Source organism: Clarias gariepinus, chromosome 17 (assembly GCF_024256425.1).
Source record: "Clarias gariepinus isolate MV-2021 ecotype Netherlands chromosome 17, CGAR_prim_01v2, whole genome shotgun sequence".
NCBI classification, from domain to species: Eukaryota; Metazoa; Chordata; class Actinopteri; order Siluriformes; family Clariidae; genus Clarias; species Clarias gariepinus.
Genome location: NC_071116.1, coordinates 7,356,600 through 7,380,375, shown reverse-complemented (window position 1 = coordinate 7,380,375; position 23,776 = coordinate 7,356,600). Strand labels below are relative to the sequence as shown.

Below are 23,776 nucleotides of genomic sequence, written 5' to 3'. Positions count from 1 at the left end.
AATGGTGGCAGCATGGTGGAGCTAGGGCTTGAACTGCTGACCTTCTGATCAGTAACCCATAGCTTTAGGCCACTGATCTACCACTGCCCCAAGAAAATCTTTTCATACAGAAGAGGGAGCAAATTGTGACCTGTTCTTAGACGGTTCTTGGCAGTTCAGCATGACTATGCAGCGGTCACAGGGTTGTACTGTAGGTGATTTATAAGTAAAACCTAAAATTGTAACTAATACAGTAAAGTCAGTTAAAAGGCAACATGTGACGTCAAGCGAATTTAAATTATGAACAACTTTGCAAACTGGGAATGTGGGGAATTCATTGTGCCTTGTGTATTAATCTGTGCAGAAATGTGGTTTTTAAGAATAAAGTTTGCTGCTGAGGTTGTGTACTTCTTTTCTTTTTTGAAATGTCATGCCTTTTACAATATAAATCATCTACAGTAAACTTCATATCCAGGACAGAACAGTTGAGCCCTGAGCTATAAGAAGCTGCAGGGGGATGGAGTCTGAGGGAACTTTCTTTGACACTCAGATGGAGGTGATGTGGCATGTTGTACCTGACAGCGAGTGGGTGGTCTCGGCTGCGTAGGGACTCGATGACGAAGATGAGCCGCAGTTGGACTCGGTCAGTGTCCCTGTGACAGTAACAGGACTGGCGTGTGGATGAAGCAGCGCCGCTTTTAGAGGAGAGATGGAGTTAAACTGGACCACTGACAGACAGCCTGTAAAGCCCTGAGACGCCAGACGAGTTATCTCTGCATCCAGCTCGTCATAGTCTGTTGATATATATATGCATAAACACCCACACACACACAAACACACACACATACATAAATGTCATTGAGTTCATTCTATAGTCATTATTTGGCAAAGAGTTATGAGAAGAATCCATCTGTTTCTTCCCCTATCTTAACATCGGTTCCTCAGCAATTCTCTTGCACTGTCCTGGTCTCTCTCTCTCTCTCTCTCTCTCTCTCTCACACACACACACTATATTTATCTGTCTTTCTCTATGTTTCACCTAGTCAGTCTCCCACAGTATATCTTTCTTTGTTCAATTCAATTCAATTCTCTCTCTCATTCTCACTCACGGCCACTCTGAGGGCACTTGGGGCAAGAGACAGGGGGCAACTTTGACATAGTGCCAGTCTATCACAGGACATAAGCACAAACTCACACAATGGTCCATTTGGAAATGCCAATCAGCCTTTTTATATGTCTTCGGAAGATACCAAGGGGGAAACCCATCAAGCACAGGGGGGACCATGCAAACTCCATTGCACGCAGACACAAGGTAAGAATCATACCATTGACCCTGGAGGTGCGAGGCCACAGTGCTAACCACTATGCCACCATGCCAGCGTACCAATTTCAATTCAATTCAATTAAGCAAGCTTTACTGGTACATATTTTCACATAGGTTTTACCTAAAACACACTAACTAAGCTCTAAGTGGAATATTGGATTGATTTTTTAATATCTTCTGTCCCTAAAGTATACACTAATTTTTTTAGTTGACATCTAAATCTATTATAAGCAATACTTTCTTTTTGATGCTATTTGTCAGAGCCAAGGTCTGACAGTACTGCTGCAGCAGGTCCAGGTACTACTGTAGACAAAGATTCGATGTCTGAGTTGTCCAGAGTGAGTCCTATAAACCTTCTCTAATAGGAACACATTTATTATACAGTAATGTGCGAAATTCTTGAATTTCTTTAATATTTTGCATTCAAAGAGACAGACTTTCTTGTATTTTTTGATGTAGTCTTGAGCAATCGGCTTCCTGAGGGACTGTTTTTTTGTTAAGCCACACATTGACCTACTGTTTGAATCATTCAAGCATAGAAAATATATAATTTCAGTCATTTTCAAAGACATTGAGATTAAGGTAATTGGCGTTTCCAATATGCCTGTAGTGTGTAAACGTGCATGCAAATGTTGACTGAAGGTCTTACCACTGTAATAAAATGGAAATAAATACAATAGTCATCATTGAGCTCCATGGTGCCTTCAGTATCACTCAAGAAAAGTGCGTAAAGAGCTTCATGGAGTGGGTTTCCATGGCTAAGCAGCTGCATCAGAGCCTTGCACCAAGTGCAGTGCAAAGCATCAAATGCTGTGGTGTAAAGCACGCCAGACAGGTAGAGGGGGGATTATGATGTGGGTGTTTTTTTAGGAGTTATTTCCAGTGAAAGGAACTCCTAATGCTTTAGTATATTAAGACATTTTGGACAATTTCATGCTTCCAACTTTGTGGGAGCAGTTTGGGGATGGCCCCTTCCTCTTACAACATGACTGCACCAGTGCACTAGTGCACAAAGCAGGGACCATAATGACATGGATGAATAAGTTTGGTGTGTAAAAACTTGACTGGCCTTGAGTCCTGACCTTAACTCTATAAGAAACCTTGGGGATGAATTAGAGAAGAGACTGCGAGCCGCACAAATGCACTTGTGGAAGAATGGCCAAACATTTCCATAAACACTCCTAAACCTTGTGGAATGACTTTCCAAAAGAGTTGAAGCTGTTATAGCTACAAAGGGTGGACCAACATCATATTAAACTCGATGGATTAAAGAGATCCTATTATGGCATTTTAAAGGTTGCTAATATTGCTTAATGAGTCTCTTAAAACAGGTTCCCTTTTAAAAGCTACACTCAAAGCTGCAAGAAAGCGCTATGGGAAACGTTTCTTCGTGACTGGTTGTGAAGCATGTATGTGTCAAACACGGCAATATTTTTGCCATATATAACCTCGGTCAGGTGACATCATTCGATTAGGTGAACCTGGAGGTTATAAATAGGCATAAACCGGATACATCCTCGGATCTTTTCGTCTTCAGGATCCGCTTTGTGAGTGTGCGTGTGTGCAAGCACTTTTTTAAAAAGAAAGCAAAAATAGGAAGTGTCTTATTACTCACCAGAAAGATGGCAGAGTTAGACACGAGTCCGTCCCTCCATGTAGAAGAATATCTCACTGAGGGCGATCTCCTCACTTTCTGTTTTCAGTGTTTGGGGGAAGAGCATGCTATCCCGGGCTTGAGGAAACAGGTAAGTATTGCGATTTCTCCCTATTAAAGTCCCTCGCGCACGGGTTCGCGGTTTCGTTTTTTTGTTTTTAATGTCCCAGATCAAAGAAACGCTTGCGGGCTATCTCTCTCCTGGGAGCTCATCCTTCTGGGAAAAATCCCTACTCCCCACCAAGCGTGTAGACTAACATCTTTGTTGGTTGAAGGAGATTTGAAGGAGATTTGCTGTCCTGCACACAAGGGCTTTGCAGGCATACCAGACTGACCTACTGAGAGCTGAGCACTGGCAGGAGGCCGTAGTTCAATCTCCGCCACCATTGGTGTTTCGGGAAGGGAAATGTTAGGTGTTCTGTCCTTCCCCCCATGTTCAGGAGGCCGGACACCTAACACACCTACCGTGTTTTCTAAATGCTGGCAGATTTCATCCAAGGGCCAATCCCCAGAGAAAATAAGGGTTACGCGCCTGAGAGCTTCGTACCCTCTCTATGTGGTTCAGACCCTCATCCTTGACTCTGGGTCCCACTCTATGTCCGTGCTTCGATCGCAAGTTGCTAACGGCAAATGGTTTTCCCTTATGGGCCGGAGTGCAGCCTTAGATGGCCGTCCAGCCCAAGGGATCTGGAGAGGTCATCTTCTCGTGTGGCATATCAACGACTCGAATTGATGACTTTATTTCTGGCCCTGAAATACTCCCTCCAGCAATCAGAAGGCTAGCACATCCTAGCACGGATGGACAACATCATGGTAGTCTTGTAAATATCGCCCGGGCAGACTAAATTTGCGCTGTTAGGGAAACTAGCGCACTAGGTTCTGCTTTAAGGACAGGACAATTCTGTCCCTTAGGGTCATTTACATTCCAGTACATAAAACATGTAGACCCAGTCCACTGCCAAACTGTTTTAGTGCTGGAAGTTTCTGCAGGAAAAACTATCCGGGGGTTGTGCCCTAGTACACTTGGAACGTATGCAGTCGCTATTTCAGCCTACGTTCTGAATGATGGGGTTTGTGGAAAGCACCCCTTAGAAAGCTCCCTTAGCTAGAGCTATTCTGCATCCTCGCCCAACTATCTTCCACAGTTGTTTTCGAAGCCACTGTCTTCCGTAGTTACAGCTCCGGAGTAGTAGGACTTCATTCACTGTGTCTAGATCATGCTCTTCAAAATTTACAGCACACCACCGCACTAGCCAGTGGCGTAAATCAGAGCAGGTTTCATATCTCATGGGGCTGCGGCCAAAGGGCAGCCGCCACTGGGTGAGAGTCGGGTGAGAGATGCTAATGCCCTAGCCTATGAGGCGCTAAACACACTTTAGCTTTTGAAAGGGAACATCTCGGGTTACTTTGCTGTAACCCTGTTTCCTGAAAAAGCGGAGATGCTGCGCTTCAATGCCGCACTGCATGCATGACTGGACTTCCTTCAGATGAAATTGACCTGGGGATGTTTCCGATTCATGCCTATTTATAACCTCCAGGTGCACCTAATCGAATAATGTCACCTGCCCGAGGTTATATATATATATGCCAATAAGTTTGGCGTGTTTGACACACACGTGCTTCACAACCGGTCATGGCGAAACGTTTTCCATAGCGCTTTCGCACAGCATCTCGTTCCCTTTTTTAGAGAACAGGGTTACAGCAAAGTAACCTTGAGACGTTTACATGTATGCAAGGTCAAAAAACACTTACATTTTCTTCAAAAATAGATTTAATTTTACCCCATTTTTAAATAATTCGTAAACGACTCATAAGAAGCAGTTTGAAGATTCAGTCTGTCTAAACCCCGCCTTTCCGTGAGCCCTCACTGCTGTGATTGGTCAGATGGCGCGGTGATTTATGATTGGTCTACCGCTACAGTGTGTTGAAAAACGAAACGTCCATTACCTTAACTGAACGACGGCTCTAGAGACCCCTCAGTACATAGAAAAGATGGCGTCGGTTTTACCGTGTAACGACCAGCTAATTTTATATTAACTGTGGCTTCAAAAATCGAGAGGTCTTTTATCTTTGTGTCAGTGTTGCGTTAAAAGGCTGGTGAGCAAAAAGGACAAACACAAACAAGTAGATAAAGCAAACGTGTATTATACAAAACTAAATAAAGTTAACGAAAAAGGTGCATCACAACCAAACAAAGATAAAAACAATATTTACAAACTACATAAAATGAACTGTATGTGTGCATGAACGCATATATATATATATATATATATATATATATATATATATATATATATATATATACTGTATCAGATTTAAATTTTATTTGTCACATACACAGGCATACATGCAGTAAAATGCTTGGACGACTGCCCTTAAAATAAAAGACTATTAATAGAAAATGAATATGAAAAAGAAAAATAGAAGGTGAATTTAACTAAAAATGATTAAAATAACTGTTCAGGGATTTTTTGTTTGGGAATGAAGTTGAATATAAATAGAAATGTCACAGGGGGTGTGCAAATATGCCGGAAAGTGTCATAATTCACATATTTAAAGTGTCTATGTGCATCAGGGAAACAGAATGTCCAGGGGGTGTGCAAATATGCCTAAAAATGACATATTTAAAGTGACTTATGTTAGCGTAAGTAACTAATGTCCACGAATGTGCAAGTGTGCAGTGGCCACTAGTGGCGATGAATGTCCGAAATGTCCAGAGTGAGTGGAAGAACCATATGTGTGGATATGCAAAATGGATTAGTACTGTGTGATGTACTGATTAATAGACCGTATCGCCGAAGCTCCTCCTCAGTCTCTCTGTGTTGGTCTTAAGGGAGCAGAATCGCTTTCCTGACCTCAGCAGAGAAAAGAGTCGATTGCTGGGGTGGCTGAGGTCCTTCATGATCTTCCTGGTCGTGGTCCAGCACCGCTTGCTGTAGATTGAGTGCAGGTCCGAGAGCTCGATGCAGATAATGCACTCAGCTGATCGCACCACCCTTTGTAGAGTTTGTCAGTCCTGTATGGTGCTGTTTTTTCAAACCAGGACATGATGTTTCCGTCAGAATGGTCTCCAGAATAGTCAGGAGTAGAAATTCCTGAGCACCCTGGAGGGCAGTCTGAAGTCTCTCAAGCTTCTGAGGTAAAAGAGATGCTGCCGGGCATTTTTCACCACAGTGTTGATGTGACAGGACCATGTCAGGTCCTGCGTGATGTGGACACTGAGGTATCTAAAGCTGCCCACTCACTCCACTGGGCTCTTGTTGATGACGGGGGTCTGGTATTTTTCTCCTCTCCTGCTTTGTACTTAAGTCCACTATCAACTCCTTTGTCTTGCTGACGTTTAGAAGGAGATTGTTCCTCTAGCACGAGATTTCCAATCTCCTCCTGACGAATTGTAAGTACATTGTAAACCAATAGAAAGATGAGCATCTCTATCGTACTTAATGTATTTAGTGGTCATGAACTAGTCGGTTTAAAGTTATTGAAAGATCTCAGACGCCATGTTTCATTGTCTGACTTTGCCTCTTTGTCAGTGTTTTTTTTTTTTTTTCGTCCTTCTCACTATCTTTTTGGACTGTCTCTCACCCTGGCTCTCTTTGTCCCACTTGCTTTTTCTTGGTCTGTCTCCCTATTAACTTTTCTCTTGCTTTCTGTCTCTCTTGTGCTCTTATATATAAAATTTTCTCATATGTGTATGCCTCTATACAGTATATCTGTCTCTCCAACTCCCTCTCTTATATAAAATCTACTGCCGTTAATTTTCTGATAAGGGAAACAAAGATCGAAATTGAAATACATTCAAATAATTTAATTAACACAAATAAAAAAATATAACAACCATAAAACATTGTCTAATAATAATAATAATAATAATAATAATAATAATAATAAATGTATTATAAATTGTATTATTGAGACAGGCCATATAAAGCATTATCCCAGAAGATATTTACATAATCCTACATGAAAAAGACTACACTGGATTTATGTGGGAAATCATGTGACTTATTTTGGGGCAGACATTTACATGCTGTTAAACCATGTGTCGTGAGCATATTTGATCACATACCGTACTTGCCTTTATGCTACATGTGGTACCAGAGGATTCCAGTAGGGGGCACACTTAAGAATTTAATCAGACAGTTTTTAATAAAGTAGAAAATTATAGCTACGGTTGAGGGGGTTAGTTTTCATGTCAACATTTAAGAAAGTAATTATCTCCCGCCAACTGTTTTGACATGTATATTTTGTCATTGTGCAGCAATAAAGATACATCGTACAGGTGTACACACTGGACAGGGTGCCAATCCATCGCAGGACACACACTCACACACTCTTACACTTATTCACACAGCAATTTGCGGGCAATTTGGGAACTCCAGTTAGCCTAATCTGCATGTCTTTGGACTGTGAGAAGATACTGGAGTAACCAAAGGAAGCCCACAAACACGGGGAGAACATATAAACGTCATGCACACAGACCTAAGACAGGAATCGAACCCGGAACCTGGAGCAAGGCAACGGTGCTAAGCACTAAGCCACCCTGCCGCCCATGTTAGAAATAATAGCATATAAATGCTAATTGTTAGGGACTCTTCGTAGGTGTATTTTTGGTGTTTATCTGTGCATTAATGCTGTAATAAATGCTTTAAATAAATATGCTTTAAACAGTAACGCCTAAAATAATTGCGATATTTTCTTTTCTCATGTACCTTTGTCACTTCTTATTGTAGCTCCACCCTCCTAAAGATTCTATTGCTGTGCTAATAAAGTGGTGTTTTGTGAACTCAGAACAGTATTCATAACAGATCATTTCATTAATTACATGATGTGTAAATTAACCTTAAACAAACATGTACACAACAGCACGCACAACTGTAACTGTTCACATTTTAACACATAAAAAAAAAAAAAAAACTCCCCCTGTTTATTACATCGCTGAAAACAAGGCATGTTCTAATTCGAGGATATTTTTTCTGCATTATTCTTATTACTTTAACATTGAATAAATTTACACTGTATGTACAGATATCTACATTGCGGTTGCATAAAAACTTTAAAAGGCTCCTGCCTAGCGAGCGCCTGTATGTCCCTGACATAATGTAAAAGCCTGCCCTCTTCTCCTTCCTCAATTCCTCCAAGTTCGTTTTAAAAATTATGTCCTTAATGATGGCGGACTTCGATCGATTTCTGGGTCACGGACTGAATAATATACAACAGAGAAATCTACAAGACTTCGATTCCAGTTTTAGGAGGTTTCCAGTCTTGTGTTTTTTACCTTTTTTTTTTTTTTCACAGGAAGATCTTGACATGTTTTTGCGCATTTGTGGTGTAAAAACAAGTGATCTGACCAGTGTTTTTTATGCTCATGGAAATCTCAACACTCTTGCTTTGTGAATGTCAGACTCAACCTACAGCTTTTACTCTTCTCCCCGGTTGCGTGTTTCATCTTTTATTCTGTATTTATTACAGGGTAATGATCGATGCCTGGCTTTGTTGAGAATGACAGAAAATGTTTTTTTATGTTTTCTGCTTTAAACTTTGCCACTCTCGCTGTATGGACTTACAAAGAAATGTGCTCGTGGAACCAACATAAAGGCGATTATGCTAAATATTGCACCTCCACTGGCCTCCCCCAGGATCTGAAAAATCAGATCAGTATTTAGAAGGTAACTGATTAGAGAAGAGGGGAACAATGGGTTGAGACTACTGTAATGAAAATGTCCTTGGAGAATCAAATATTTTGCTGTGATATATATATATATATATATTATTATATATAATTTTTATTAATATATATAATTTTTTTCTCCCCACTAGACCTAGCAACAGCCACATCTTTATTTTATCTCACTGGCTTCCTGAACATTCATCTCATCATAGCCATTGAAATCACAGTCACATGTCCCAGACATTTCATCTTCCCAGTCCTGCTCTGAAATGCATATAATAATCCATAATGATCAATTATAGTAACATTCCACATGCATTTCTTTGAGCTGTGTTTTTTTTTCCCATTATAGTCTAAGTCCGAAAGCACAGGCTGGGAACAGAATCTTGAAAGCGATGTACGGATGAGAGCAAACAATATTAACATTTTTTTTTTTTAGAGCACTCTCTAATAGGCCGCCCAGACAGACGTTGGCTGCATTTTAATGGTCTTACTCACCAGGCACTTTTCCGATGACGATGGCTTTGATGGCATTGAAGTCAACGTCTGATGATAGGTTGAAGTCCTCCCTCGCGTTCTGATCAATCTAGGAGATGCAAAGGAGCTTCAGTAAACAGAGAAGACTGTCATGCTCAAAAGGGTTTTAGCGCTTTCATGTTTCAAATGCTCACGAGCATCATTCGTCCACGGCGAGGCTTTTTTTTTAATTAAAGTTGCTCTTCAAAGCCGTTTAAACATGCCGTTGTGTGGCGCAGGGCCTCTTATTGCTCCGCGGGGGAAGACAAATTGGGAAGTGCTCGAATCGGGAAAGAAAGATTGCCTAGATGAGCTCACATCTTTGAAACGCAATTATCATGAAGGCTTAGACTAATTGGCGAAGGTTATCTACCGAGTAACACTCGTCCGAGGCGTATTTCGGCTTGACGCAGCAGATTGCGTATTGACTCAAGGGTTGAAGTGAATGAACTAAAGAAAAGTACAAGTTCTCATTCAACAATATATTTCAGAGGCACAGTAGAATAAACTAAAGTTTTATTTATTTATTCATTTGTTCACGTATCTGTACTCTACTTGAGTTTTTTTTCATATGCGATATTTTTTACTCCTACATTTTTGATAAAAAACACCCTGTAATTTGAATCCCTACATTTCAGCTAATCATCATACAAAAGTGATTTTTTGGCGTAAACGTAGGCGGTTACACTGACACTCGGACCATATCATAGTCCAGGAGTGCAGGTTTACAGAAATGACTGGCAGGTTATTATAAAAGCACATATCTGTTAGCGCAGCAAAGTGATTGATGGTTACCTGGGCAACGCATCCTGCCTGCCTGGTCTCTGTTATGCGCTCTAATCTGGCTCCTTTTTCAATCATCTCAAACGGATGCACTTGTTAAGGAATGATTAGAAGCGATCTAGCTAACATGCTGAGCAAAACTCTTATGCATTTGGTTTGTGTTTCTCACCAATAACAATGTAGTTTTTTTTATAACAAGCTTAATTATAATGTTTTGGTGCATTCTTTAACTATACAGTATTCTCTGTGCTTGTAGTATGCTCATGTTCATGTATAAGCTACCTGCATTATACAGGGTAGCAGTGGTCGCTACGGCTAACCAGCTAGCTAAGCTACTGATTTAAGGAAAACATGTTGATAATGCTTCCTACGAGTTATTTAGTTCATGTCAAATCTTGTCGCAATAATTTTTTTCTAGACTTGTTAAAAAACCGACAGTAACTCTGTCAAATAGATATCCTAAAAATCAGTTACTTTGTAAATTACTTGTTCTTATGTACTTAAAGTACATTTTGAAGTACATACCTATTACTTCTACTTGTAGTGGAGTACATTTTTAAGCAAATACTTGTACTTTTACTTCAGTATCAAGTTTGTGTACGTACTTCTGCCACCTTTGCAGGAATGATAATGTTGCTATAGAAACCATAATATGTTAGAACGAGAGCTAAAATTTTCCTTGCAGCCAAAACAAACATCAGATATAACTTAATAGAATAACTAATCAACACCATATGACTAACTGGAATTAAGAATAAAACAGTTCTGTTAAATAAACTAATATTTTGTATGCAAGTGTTAGTCTAAACTGTTTTTAATTATTTTTAATCATCATACATGTCTATTATAAATCATGATTTGAAGGTGTTTATATGACGTTAAGAACCCGGGTTACTTGTATCAAAGATCAAGATACCTAACCAGGGTATTATACCTACCCATACATAGTAAAATAATTTATGTAACAAATCACGCCAGCTGTAGTTGCAGTATGAAGTTTACACAGAGTCAGTCATCATGCACATGGACGTCATGGCAATATTGGGTTTACAATTAATTGTTGAAATTTGTCCCTTTCTTAGGGCATAAGTATTGTAAAATCTTTTTAATAGAAAAAACCCAAAGAATTCGTTTCAGAAGTTTTAATTCATTTTGGCTTTCTGAAATGAACACAGGTTTAAAAAAAAATACATAAAGCACACCTAATAATCGGTTGAATCTTGAGCGAACTTGAGTATCCATCAACAAGATTCTATCTGGTTAAATATTTGACCCTTTTTAAATTTTTAATAGAGTTGGGTTAGATTTTAGATGAGGGGGCTCAGTCCATTCGGGACTACAATACCACTAACCTGAATATTAAGGCTCTCCAGGACTCTTCTGATAGACACTCGGTGCAGCTGTCCATTGGCCAGATTCTTCACGCTTGATCTGAAGACCTCAGCATCTCTGTTATTTTGCAGTTTGTACTTCACCTCCAGTTGACCTTTAAAAAGCACAGAATGCCCTGTTACACGCGAGATGCTGCCATGTAATAAACAGTCACAATGAATAATCTTTAATCAATAACCTAATTAATTAGAGCAGGATGGCAACATTGATGGGCAACAACACTGAATCACATTTATGGTGCTATGAAGACGTCCATTAAGAAGAGTTTAATCCTCTGTCAATAACACACACTAAAAATAATAAAATCCTAATAATTAATTCAATATTAATAAATAAATAATTCAAAAAAAAAAAATTATTCATTCCTTTGAGAAGAACTGGAGAGCTGGGACCCTTTGGGGGAACATTGTCAAAATGAATACTGTCACGAGTGAACTCGCTTCTATTTGTTGGACGCCTCAATACTCTAGAGAACACACATCATTTTACATGTAGGCTAACATGAAGAGATGTTTATAAGTGTCATATCTGTAAAACTGTCAACTGCATGATCAAATACTGATTCCATCCACTCAGACTCAAAAGATTATTGAAGACTAATAAACAAAAGCAGGACTAATAAAAGCACAAAACCAAGACTAGAGAGTGCTAAGACCAAGAAGAATGAATATAATGGTAGAAAAGGTGTAAGGCCATGTTTACAAAAGGTTGAGGAAGCAGGAGGAAAACAAGTAAAGTTTTAAAATGTACTTAAAACATAATACAACAGTGACTTGTTTTTTCTCACAAATACCAGCTTGTTAGGAAGCCAGGGTCAGAGCACAGGATTAACTACAGTATGATGATACACACCTAGAGAAATGCACCCTTGGCTTGAATACCCAATTTTCGGATCAGTAACCCAGAGCCTTAACAATCACACTAATGTTGCTCAACTAGGATTCCTTTTTACAATTATCGGTATCAATTAATGAGCGGCGTCTCACTGGAGAGCGTGCTGAGCAACTGTGCTTTCTGCAGCACCATCTGGTGCATCTGAATTGCCATTATTAGTTGCCAATTATTAGTTAAAAATCTAATTTTAGTCCAAGTTCTTCTCATACCTTATTTAAGTTTTAAACTTTTTTTTTAAGTTATGTTTTGCTTTACTTACTTTATAAACATTTAGAAAGCTGTTTTGTTTATCTATTTGTTGATTGATTTAAAAAAAAAAGAAAACAGTCAACTTTATAAAAAACAATGCAGCTGGGGACTCCCTTAATTTTTTTTTTTTGTAGGAGGTTTCAAATATCGCTTATCAGTCTCATTCAAATCATATCGCTTGTTACCTGCAACTTTTTGCATGTGTCCGAGCAATAAAAACACTAAAGTGCAGTTGCACTTGGACAGCCATATTTCATATTTCATTGATTTCAGACACAAGAGGGTTGCTATACTGCGCAGTGTTGCTTGTACAAACATGGTAATCCTGCGTGGAAGAGTCACCTAACTTGCAACAAAAATTAATATATGCACTAAACAGTAGGTCCAGGCATCTAAGCTCTTCTAAAACTCTCCAAGCTCTTTGGCCACAATCAACAAAAAAAAGGGAGCAGCATTTGATGGAAAGAAAAACCTGGATGCTTTCATTACTGTGAGAAAAACTGTAAAGCCTTTTCCATTAATTTTTTTTTTCACCCAAGCAATGAATCCAATTTCACCTTCACTCAGGATAAAACAACAAAATAAACAACATAGCATTACCACTGCCCCCAATCCACTCCTTCGCATTTCTTCACTGGAAGTGCTAGTAATTTAAGAAAATCTGATTCTGACCTGAGAGGTTGAGGGAAATGCTTCCTATGGACCTTGGAAAAAGCTAAATGGATGCTTAATGATCTTGTGCTGAAGCTAACTAACCCAAAAGGTCACGGTTTTAACGATGTGCACAAAAGCAGCTTCTCTGTAACTAGCACATGATTAACAGTCCCGTCTCCCCAGGGTGTCCTCACGTGTTTGAAATAAAATGTGTTCCTTCTTCCATGACTCAGAATTTGAATCAAAATGACTCAAAAGTCCTCTGAGGAATGTAGGATATTGAAAGACTTGCATTAGATCACTTGGTCTCCTCCTAGGACTCTATGGTGGATACATTTACAGGACCAATAAGATGTGGTTATTTAATAGTTTGACACTTAGTGTCAAGAGGAATATCTTTCTGAAAGAGTAACGGAGTTGCTTTAGTGAACAGATCATGGAAAACTTTTATGGCATTTGAATAGCAGACCTGCAGTTTATTATATTTTAAATATGGTACAGTATAACCCTAAACATGTGGTGTATGCGCAGTCATGCTAAGGGCTGCTCCAAGTGTAGATTAATGTTAGTGATTAATGACCTGGGAAAACCTCTAATATTTTTCTATTACATAGCAGTGGTAGCTGGTGATGCTATTAGATTAGCGGTCTAAAAATCAATTATCTATCAATATCTTGAACAATGAACCTATCAGCCTTTGAGTCTTAAGAGATTCCACCCTAATCCGAACATATAAACTTAAGCTGTGTGGACAAAAACAAGAAAGAGAAGATTAGCAAAATCTCACACCGTTCCTGTTGAGGAAAATAGCCAGGAATTCTCTGTAGTAAGAGCTGGCATAAAGGAGAACGGCCGGCGCCTGGCTGGTGCGAAAACTCAGTGATATGTTCTCTCCTTTTAGTGTCACGTCGGAGTAGATGGATGAGGACATCGCGCTGCCGTTTCTGTTCAGCTCATACGGCTCCTTAAACGTGTACGTAACTGAAGTGTCGGGTCGGAAAAACGCAGAAACCTCTGGAAAATAAAAGAAGGTAAGTTAGTTAGTTGCATCAAGGAAGCCTAAGGAGTAACAAGTAAAAAAAGATTGGAAGCTAACATGGCTCAGAAATTAGTAAAAGCAAAGTAAAAAAAAATAAAAAATAGCACTGGCTACAGTACATGCTACAGCTCAGGAAACTGTTAAAAATAAGAGTTTTGTATCCAAAATATAACTAGCATTATTAGCTAAGGATAGTTTACATTACATTACAGCTAAAACAGCTTGCTAAAAACAGCTAATATAAGGTTAGACTAGCACTGTATATTCTGTAATTGAAATCCAAAGCTGAGAACAAGAGCAAGCTAGCTAACATGAGAGAAGCCGGTTAGCAATACTTTAAGCAAATAACAAGCTAACTACAGTAGCATTGTCTTATATCGTCCAGATTTCTAGTTAATGAGCTAACATTAGGATATGATGATGGCCTTTTTTGGAGTGAGTAACTACTGTAACTTAATGAAAAAGCATGTTTTATACTACTGCATCGAAGGCTTGGTGAACACCCGAGGGCATTGTGTGTTAGCATACTGCATATAAATAGTCTCTTTCCATTATGTTTAATACAGGGTTCTAAAAGACTGTTCAAATACACATATAGTGTTAAAGTCAAAGAGCCAAAAAACATTTTAGGATTATTATTATTATTATTATTATTTATTTTCTTTTTTTTTCTTTTTAGATGTCTTTTTTCAGGTCACATGTAGCTCAGCACTTTTCTGACTCTTATCTGGCTATCTAGCTAGATGAAAGTGTTTTTCTGGATACTTTGTGCTTATTGGAAGAGATGTCACATTAGCAGTTAGATTAGAGAATCAAATAGTTATATTAAATATTATGCTAATATTTCTCTAGATTCCACAGGAGAAGCTTTAAATTTCTGTCAAAAACATTCTGGGTTTATAATATTTTCCCACCTCAACAGGTCATTATTTTCCTGATGTGTGTGAGAAACTTCCCACTTAGTAACTTTCACTTAAAATAATATGGATTTTGGCCAGAGATAACCAACACATCTGTTCTTTCAATCATCACAAAGTAGTAAGACCAGTCCAATAGCCATGGTGTGATAAATCTGCCGGTCTTTCCTCACCTTTGTGACAGAAGGTACCGGAGTATGAAGAGGCCCCGCAGTCGCAGATGAAGCCGTTATGCTTGTCTAGGCACTGGCCCTGGTTCTGACAAAGGTGCCCGTAGCTGCTGCAGTGGCCCGGGCATCCAGGACGGACGCCTGGTGTGATCTTTGCTCTCTCCTCCAGATCCAGTGTCTTTCCATTTAACTTCAGTGACCGAATGCAGCCCAGGAAGCCCTTTTGCCTTGATGCAGTTCCTCCTAAAGAATACAACAAACACATTGTTTGGGGCATGACATTATGGAGAAACTCCAGCACTCCCCTGGTTGTTCTTCCATTGTCAACAACACTTTAGAAGGGCGGAAGAAACTATTTTAAATAACAAGATGATGAAAAGAATGTTGTGGGTGGAACACTAAAAAGGCGCAGCCGTCTTTTGTCACAGGCTCCGTTTCTGTCTTTCCGAGTTCAATCTCAGCATCCGTGCCTATTCAAAACAAACGATCAGCGTGCTCTTTTCTCTTCTCATCAAAGCTCAACCTTCTGTCACTCTCCCAGCTTCCAATTCACAACCTCACTGTCCTTTGTATTTTTCTGTTAATTGCTGCAGGGAAAAACACTCATTTTAAAATGCCGCCGCTGCAGCACTACGTATGGTGAGCTGTTCACTTCACATGCAAATTAAATCAATCGGCACCGCCTTCGTTCCACTCTTTTCCATCTTAATGTAAATTTTTTTACCAGAGAAAAACAGTCTGCGAGTCAAAGCATTTCCTGTTAGCTGCTGATTATCACGTCTCATCAAATGAGGGAGAAAATGTGGAATGAAAAACGGAAAACCATCAGCCCTAAACGTTAAACCTATTTGGGGAAAAATGAAATGACAAACTGCTGTGGGGAATTTGTTAGTGTTGAACCACTATGTACAATGCAACATTTGGACAGGTACAATGGCAAATCTTGTTATACTAACAGCATTGTTGCCAAAAAGGTTCAATATACTGTATACACTATCAGTCAAAAGTTACTATCAGGTGTTTCCTGATTTTTATTTCTTTCTACACTGTAAAACAATGCTGAAGGGAAACTAAATATACAATAATCTCATTTAAACAGCTGATATTGAGATTTCACCTGTAAAACCTTCATAATGGCTCTAATCATAGGTGCTGTTTGTTAATTGGTGATTTCTGAGGCTGGTAACTATAAATTAACGAGAATCAGCAGAGGTAAGTTTTGGTCTTGCTTTTCTGGGAGGGTCTTTCATTATGGTGCTTGATGGGTTTTGCAAATGCATTTGACAATACTGTTCTTGCAAAAACTATCTAAAAACAGTTGACCTCCGTGTCAACTAACTGTTGTTGTTACTTAAGTACCATAAAAAAATAATTATAGTTTAAAAAAAAGCTAAAAGTAAAAAAAAAAAAAAACAGTATTGTTGTAAGATTTAGAAAATAAACCCATTTGTATATCCAAACTTTGAACTGGTTCTACTGTATACAGTATATTGATAATCCCGGCCGAGATGACTCGAAACCCGCTGCAGTCGTTCCCATGTGCTTTCAGTGAGTGAAACATCTGATCCTTGAAAATTGACAAATAACTTGTTTCCAACTTGCATAAGATACACATCTGTCTGTTGGACACACTGCTGTATACACAATAATTCACCAACATTATCTGCGTGTTACAGGGACTCAGCTAGAAGTTATTGCCACATCTCCTGTTCAGTCTTGACCTAATGCCAGCCATTTACACATGTTTGGGGAATTATTGGAGTTTCTGGGAGTTTCAGAGTTTTAGACATAAAGCAAGTAGTCTGGTTAGATTATGGTAGATTATGGTCCCGGCATACTAAAAAAACTTTCTACCTTGATGGTATCCAAGCACTTGTCAAACACTAAGATAAGTGGATTAGTGAAGCTGAGGATTATATAGAAAAATAAAAGACGTTTTTACTCTCATAACTCTGTTAGTATGCACAATCAAAAGTCCTAGCTTGACCTGAACGCCCCTTTTATGTGTGCGTGTGTATAGGATCATACAAAAAAACATCAAGGAAGATAATCTATGCATACAGTAGATACATAAATGAAAAATTTAGTGTTAAAGTAGTTGACGAAATTAATTTGTTCCAGAGGCGAGTTCTTAAGGCAAAATTTTGTATTGTGAAACACATTTTCCTATAGGAAATCATTTAAATGCAGATAATCCGTTCCACACACTCCAAAATATTACCAATCCTAACAATTTTCAACAATATAATCTTATATATGTACATAATAAACTGAGCCTCGATTTATGACTCTTCTTGGCAACCAAACTGAATGAGTCTCTGTTTTCTTATTGCTACCGTCCTTGCTTCTTGCACTTTATGCAAAAAAATAAAACCAAATATATATAAATGCGTTCCGCTTGGCTTTCCAGTGACGCAAACAATGGCTTTTGGATGTGCACGAAATTTGTGAATGCGCAACGTAGGCACAAGCCAGCGTTTGGTTTGGTCGCTTGTACAGTATGTCGAAAATCCTTTGCAAGGCAAATTTCTTGCAAAATTTCTGAAGGCAAGGTATTTGTATGCCGAGGTCCCATTGTATTTTGGACTCTAGGATGCAATGCACATACTACCTGTACAACAAGTTTGGGACAGAATTGACCCAGCACAGGTATTCCAGCAGCATTGTGAGTAATGTAGTAAACTGTTCCAACAAACAAATAAAAATGTACAACACCACAACACCCACAGACAAGAAAACAGAAATACAGTCTGCTCTTCACCTAAAATACCTGTTAGAGTAGGATTATACAACTTGCATCTTAGTGATGAAAGCAATGCCACTTTTGTAGCCTATTAATCAACACCATTTCATTAGCTGTCTATAATGAGGAAATTATGTCTCCAAATTAGACTCATTACTGCCACTGAAACTGAGGCTTTGTACCCACAAGGTAATTCTTATAAAACTTCATCTACTTTTTGCAGCATTAATGTATTCAGGTTATATTTATTTATTTTATTGATGAACTAGCAGAGCTACTTTAGCTAATCTACATCCCTTTGAAAAAATGGCAAGACAGTTTAATTATTTAGATGGATACTGGGCTTTCTCAAGGCTAATTAGCCAACTAGCCATTCGAATAAACCACCAAGTTAATGTGGTCCATGAGGCAGACCAAGTTCTGTAATATAAAATGAAAATAAACACACTCATAATGTGAACATTGTGGAGGGATAGATATAAATTATTGTTTTACTGTTTTATTATGTTTCATTTTTCTTATGGTCAACTATGCCTCCAGTGCCAGATTTTGAGTACTAAGTCTCAAGGTAAGAATCTCAAGAAGTCTCAAAAGTAAAACTTTTGAGACCCCAAATAACAAATCTGAGGAGCAGGTTGTAGTATCAATAGTGAGACCCATGCCAGGAGTAAGTTTTAATTCAGGTTGAGACCAGGGTCAAAAGTCCAAGTGTCTCTGCTGAGACCAGCGCTAGAAATCTTTGTAGTTTTCAAGGCTGTATTCCTGGCCAATAATCTAAATATCACGACTGAATACTCACCCAGGCCAAGACCACAAATAGCAAAGCTAGGGACCAAGCCAAGAAACTAAGAATCAATGTACAGACCCAGGCCAAGAATTTATGTAGGTATTAAAGATGGGACCAATGACAAGAGCTGTGACTAGGGCCAAAAGAGTGTCTATGCTGAGACCAGGGCCACAAATCTATGTACGTATCAAGGCAGTGATCCTGGCCCGGAATCCAAGCATCACAATTGAAACCATGGCCAAGACCCCAAGTATCAAAGCTGAAGACCAGGCCAAATATCTAAGAATCAATGACCCACGACAGGAATCTTTGTAGGACCAGGCCAAATATCTAAGAATCAGACTCACAACAGGAGTCTTTGTAGGTATTAAAGCTGAGACTAATGCCAGAAGCCTATGTACAAGGTCTACAGTACGTACAAAGGAAAAATCCAGGCCTACAGCCAAAGACCAAGACCAAGCATTTTAAAGTCTATGCCGAGACTCAGGCCAAAAGTCTAAGTATTAAGTTTGAATTCTTGGTCAAGTGTCCACATATAAAAGCTGGCAACCCATGCCAAGTGTCCAAGTATCAAAGCTAAGACCCAGGACATGATGTCATGTATAAATACACAGGCCAAAAGGAAGGGTCTAAACAGGCTTTTAACCAATATGCATCTAAGTATCAAGACTGAGACCCAGGATGAGAATCAAATATAAAAGCTGAGAACCAGGTCAAGACTCTATGTCTGATTGCTTCATAGTTCATAGCATGCCTGAGTTTGACTGCTCCATCTCACTGCTCCTCTGTTCCATACCATAATACAGCTGCTTATCTATACTCTCCAATTTAGTAGGTGGCGGTTTGCAATAATTTAGTTTGTGATAAACACAAAGAAGAAGAAGGTTGACTTTAAACTATGGTAAATGTTATTAATAGTTTAAAGTCAACATTAATGCTTAGTGATGGAAAGTTTGGATCATTTTTGTGAATCGGTTCTTTGAACCTCATTTATCAAAATGAATGAATCTTTTTTGAGTCATGTACTTCATTTCGTTTTTTTTTTATCAGAAATATTTTTTTTTACATTATTTAGCTACATTTTCAATAAACAGATTAAAGTTTCGAGTAATGAAAATATTACAATGCGGCTAAGGACATATTATGATTAACATAATGAGCAGCTCACCTCTCATATTTTCCGGTCCGAATGCTTTGTTCTTTTGTCACATGACTCTCAAAGACGTTATGCAGTGCATTACACAGGAAACAGAATTGAAGAATTCTTTTGAATCTGTTGCACTGCATAGCGTCTATGGAAGTCACGTGACAAAAGAACGAACGACTCGGACTAGAAGACTGATTGGGAAGAACCGCTCAACGGTAACTACTCATTTCTGTTTCTTGTACTGTACATAACCTACGGAGATTTTGCGATGCTCTGCGCATGTGTGCCCAGTAGAAAATGAACAAATCATTTTTTGAGACTACTCGTTCTTCTGAGTCACTTTAAAGACTCGTTTAAAAAGAACGAATCACTTATAAACGACCCATCACTAGTAAAAATGACCCACTCATCTGCCTTTCTACTTAATCAGCTATGGCCTTGCAGTTTCCAACCCTCTTTCCTGGATATTTCAGTGGTTTTTTTTACAGCTTATAGCCTACCTGATTTAACTAACCAGCGATCTTTGAGCCTTTTCTTAAGTGAATTAGGTGTTATTGACCAATAAAAAAACAACCACTGTTCTAGAGGATAAAATTAGCATGTGCCGAGCATACACAAAGATTAAAAAAAGAAAAAAAAAACATCATGCACTGATGACGTTGCATTCTAAATAGAGGTCTACTTCTGTTTTTGTTTAATAATTTTTGATTCGAAGTGTGCACATCCTGCTCGAGTGCACCTTTTCAAGTGTACAGTAATAGAGCATGAAAAGATTATCTATGCCCAGGTACTCTTCACACTATTTAAATGCATCAGACTTTAGGGTCAAGTGTACTCAGATCTGTACCTGAGTCCCTACTGTGAAAATACCCTAAATAATGTAATTTTGTCTTTTGTACCATTTTTTATTTGATTTTAAGAAGCATTTTGATTCAAAAACTGCAGCAGTGCAATAATCCTGCGCACAGCTGGTCTTTCTCTCTCGCATTTGCAGTCCATCCATGTTGATCCCTTACTGTTATCGCTAAGGAATAAAAAGTAATGACCATATTCACTATCCAGAAGCATTCTGTAATATAACGTAATGCTGAGGGGTAATGCAGAGGAACAGTGTCTATATAAAAAGTGTAGTAACAATGGAGGACAGATCTTTCCCATGTGTCCTTTTCACAATATATTCTAAATGCATTCTAAATAAATTACCTTTGACGTGTTGCACAGTACACATGCCTGAATACATTTAGGAAGGTACAAGGTACCAAAAATCCATAATGTTCTGCACGACCCACCTAAGACCCAAACCTAGACTTTGAGTAATGAAACAGTCTTATAATTCCTTTTTGCAGTGTCTATATTTGCTCTTTATGCAAGAGGAGTTTAGGATTAAACATTTGTGATCAGTTCCTCTTACCCACAAAGAGCTGGCTGTTGAGTTGGAGGTGGATGTGCCCCTCAGTGGGGGCTTTCTGCACTGATGCGGGGTAATGGTCTACATTCAGAGACGCCTCTTTGACGTTCCTCTCTGCCACCACGTGGTGCCAGCGCTCATCATTGAGAGGAGCAGGAGTCTTCACACGCACCTCGAGCGGCCCGTTGCCAACATCAAAGGAGAAGATGACCTCGGTCGGCACTGGAAAGAGACACAGGGATCCTTTTTGATAACTGTTTATTTATTTATTCACTTATTAAAGTATGACATGCCATACCTACAAGGATTACACAAGGATACAGGAAATCGTTTAAAATGTCCGTAAAATAAGGAGTAATTTTTCCCATGTTATCATTTTGTTAAACATTTTCGTTATTTTTATATACTGTACCAAGTCAGCTCCTGAGATTTGCTCCATACTGTACTGGTTTTAGATACAGAAATGCCTACGGACAAAACTTTATACTTTTTTTACTCTTTGTTAAACAAAACAAACATGTCCATGTTTCTCTTATTAAAGAAAAGATAAAAAGGCAATCTAGCACATTAATAAGAAACTATCAATTATATTACAGATAAAACTATGAGGGGTGTTCAAGTCAAACCGGGACATGTGAATGAAGGCATAAAACCGATCAACACTTGAAGAAGACTTCAACCACAGGACAGTGATGAGACTGTTAGCTGCAGTAAAACATTTGAATAATGCGAACATTTTATGGAAGGCTGTACATCCGTGACTTATGATCAGTGAAGCAGTGAGTGCTTATGGATGAGGCGCGTGAAATGTACACACCAACACCTTTGCACATTATAGGACCTCTGGGAGTAACTGGGAGTTATTGTCACATCTCCTGTATAGTCCTGACCTCACTCCAAGCCATTTTGACATATTTGGGGTCATTAAAGGAGTTCCTGGGAGGCCAGACTCGCAGACATGGAGCAAGTAGTCCTTTATGGCTCATGGCACGTTCATGGTTCCGGCGTACTGAGAACACTTTCTACCTTGGCGGTATTCAAGCACTAGTGGAACGCTGGGATACGTGCATTAGTGTAGCAGAGGATTATATAGAGAAATAAAGATACTCACATTACTGTGTTATTCAGCACAATTAACAGTCCTGGTGGTAATGTGTTAACACTTCCAGGATTAAAACAATATAGAACTAACAGAACAATCGATTATTTTAGACAGCTGGAAATAATGTTGTCATTACCGTTATAATATCACACCTCTAGTTAAAAATTTTGTTTCGGTTTTAAATTTGCATCAACGCCCTGGGCTCTTTGCTTTATAATAAGATGTAATTATCAAGGGCATAAAATATGAAGATAGGGGAGAGACAACATTTTGAGGATTTTATTTCCACTAGGTGTGTAGCGAATTTAAAATAAAGCCAGGGAGAAAAATAATAATAAAATTAAGCCGGGGACAGAAAGCTGTCAGTCTTTAATCTCTGCATGTTTTTTTGTTTTATTTGCCCTCAAATGAGAACACCCTGACATGAAGATGAAAGAAACTTGATGCTTTTTCCTTTCTAGCCGGCGAGACCACTGTGCTGCAATTTCTCAAACGGAATTAAATTCAGCTGAGCGTTTAGAGCAAAACACTTTTGGCTGCGTTTCCAAAACGAGTATGCTATTTCAGGTAGTCTGGGATAACATTACGCCCGCGTCAACACAATTCAACTCCGGTGACTTGTCAAGTTTAAACTGTTTTCTTATGGACTCGGGATTGCTAAAATTGCACATACAGTCATCACGAAGAAAGCCTTGCTGCTTGTGGTGTATGTTTATAGCCATCTGTCTGTGTGTTCCCCTTCAATAATCCAGCGACTATTTGCTTCCTGTAGCAGCTGTTCCGCCTATTTTATGTAAGAATCGTCCCTTACTAGAACACGCGATTTGGAGAAGAGGGAGCGAAGCCGGGCGCCTTCTGTCATCGAGCGGCTCTGTGCCGCCGAGAACAGTGCTGTGAAATTGCTGATTGTGTGTTATGACCTCTTTGTTATTCACAGCACGTCTAAGCAGGTCCTCGTACAGCACAGACGCAGTGCAGCGACTCCAGACGAACAGTAAACACACACAAACAGAAATATTCACACACTTCTCTGCAGAGATATTAGATGATAGATAAAAGCGAAAGCTGTCAAGCTGTTCCTGGTTTTATCACGCGCTGCCACTGTACTCAGCTTCCTAGGTGTCCTTTTTCGGGTTAACATCTTACTCGACTCGGAACAATGGGAGGTTAATTGAGCTCTCTCAGCTAAAGGATTTGTCATTATAGCAGAACAAGCTTCCGGGCTGTGTTCAAGTCTTCTCTCGCTCTACATTCATCCATCACGCGGACCTGTTATATGCTAAGAATGTTACACTTCTTGTTCTAATGAGGTTAAAGGGTATTAAAATCCTGTTGGCTTTCGCAGGA

General features: G+C 39.0%; 1 protein-coding gene across 2 annotated transcripts in view; it reads right to left on the bottom strand.

Annotated features, from left to right (window-relative positions):
* Nucleotides 1–23,776, bottom strand: part of cntnap3 (contactin associated protein family member 3) — a 163,375-nt gene that overhangs the window by 6,853 nt on the left and 132,746 nt on the right. For both annotated transcript variants that reach the window (XM_053516446.1, XM_053516447.1), the window contains exons 17-22: nucleotides 21,331–21,549; nucleotides 15,246–15,485; nucleotides 13,906–14,130; nucleotides 11,280–11,413; nucleotides 9,127–9,214; nucleotides 555–773 (exon numbers count right to left, since the gene is read on the bottom strand). In XM_053516446.1, coding sequence (XP_053372421.1) covers nucleotides 555–773; nucleotides 9,127–9,214; nucleotides 11,280–11,413; nucleotides 13,906–14,130; nucleotides 15,246–15,485; nucleotides 21,331–21,549 — 1,125 coding nt within the window. The remainder of the gene's footprint in view (nucleotides 1–554; nucleotides 774–9,126; nucleotides 9,215–11,279; nucleotides 11,414–13,905; nucleotides 14,131–15,245; nucleotides 15,486–21,330; nucleotides 21,550–23,776) is intronic.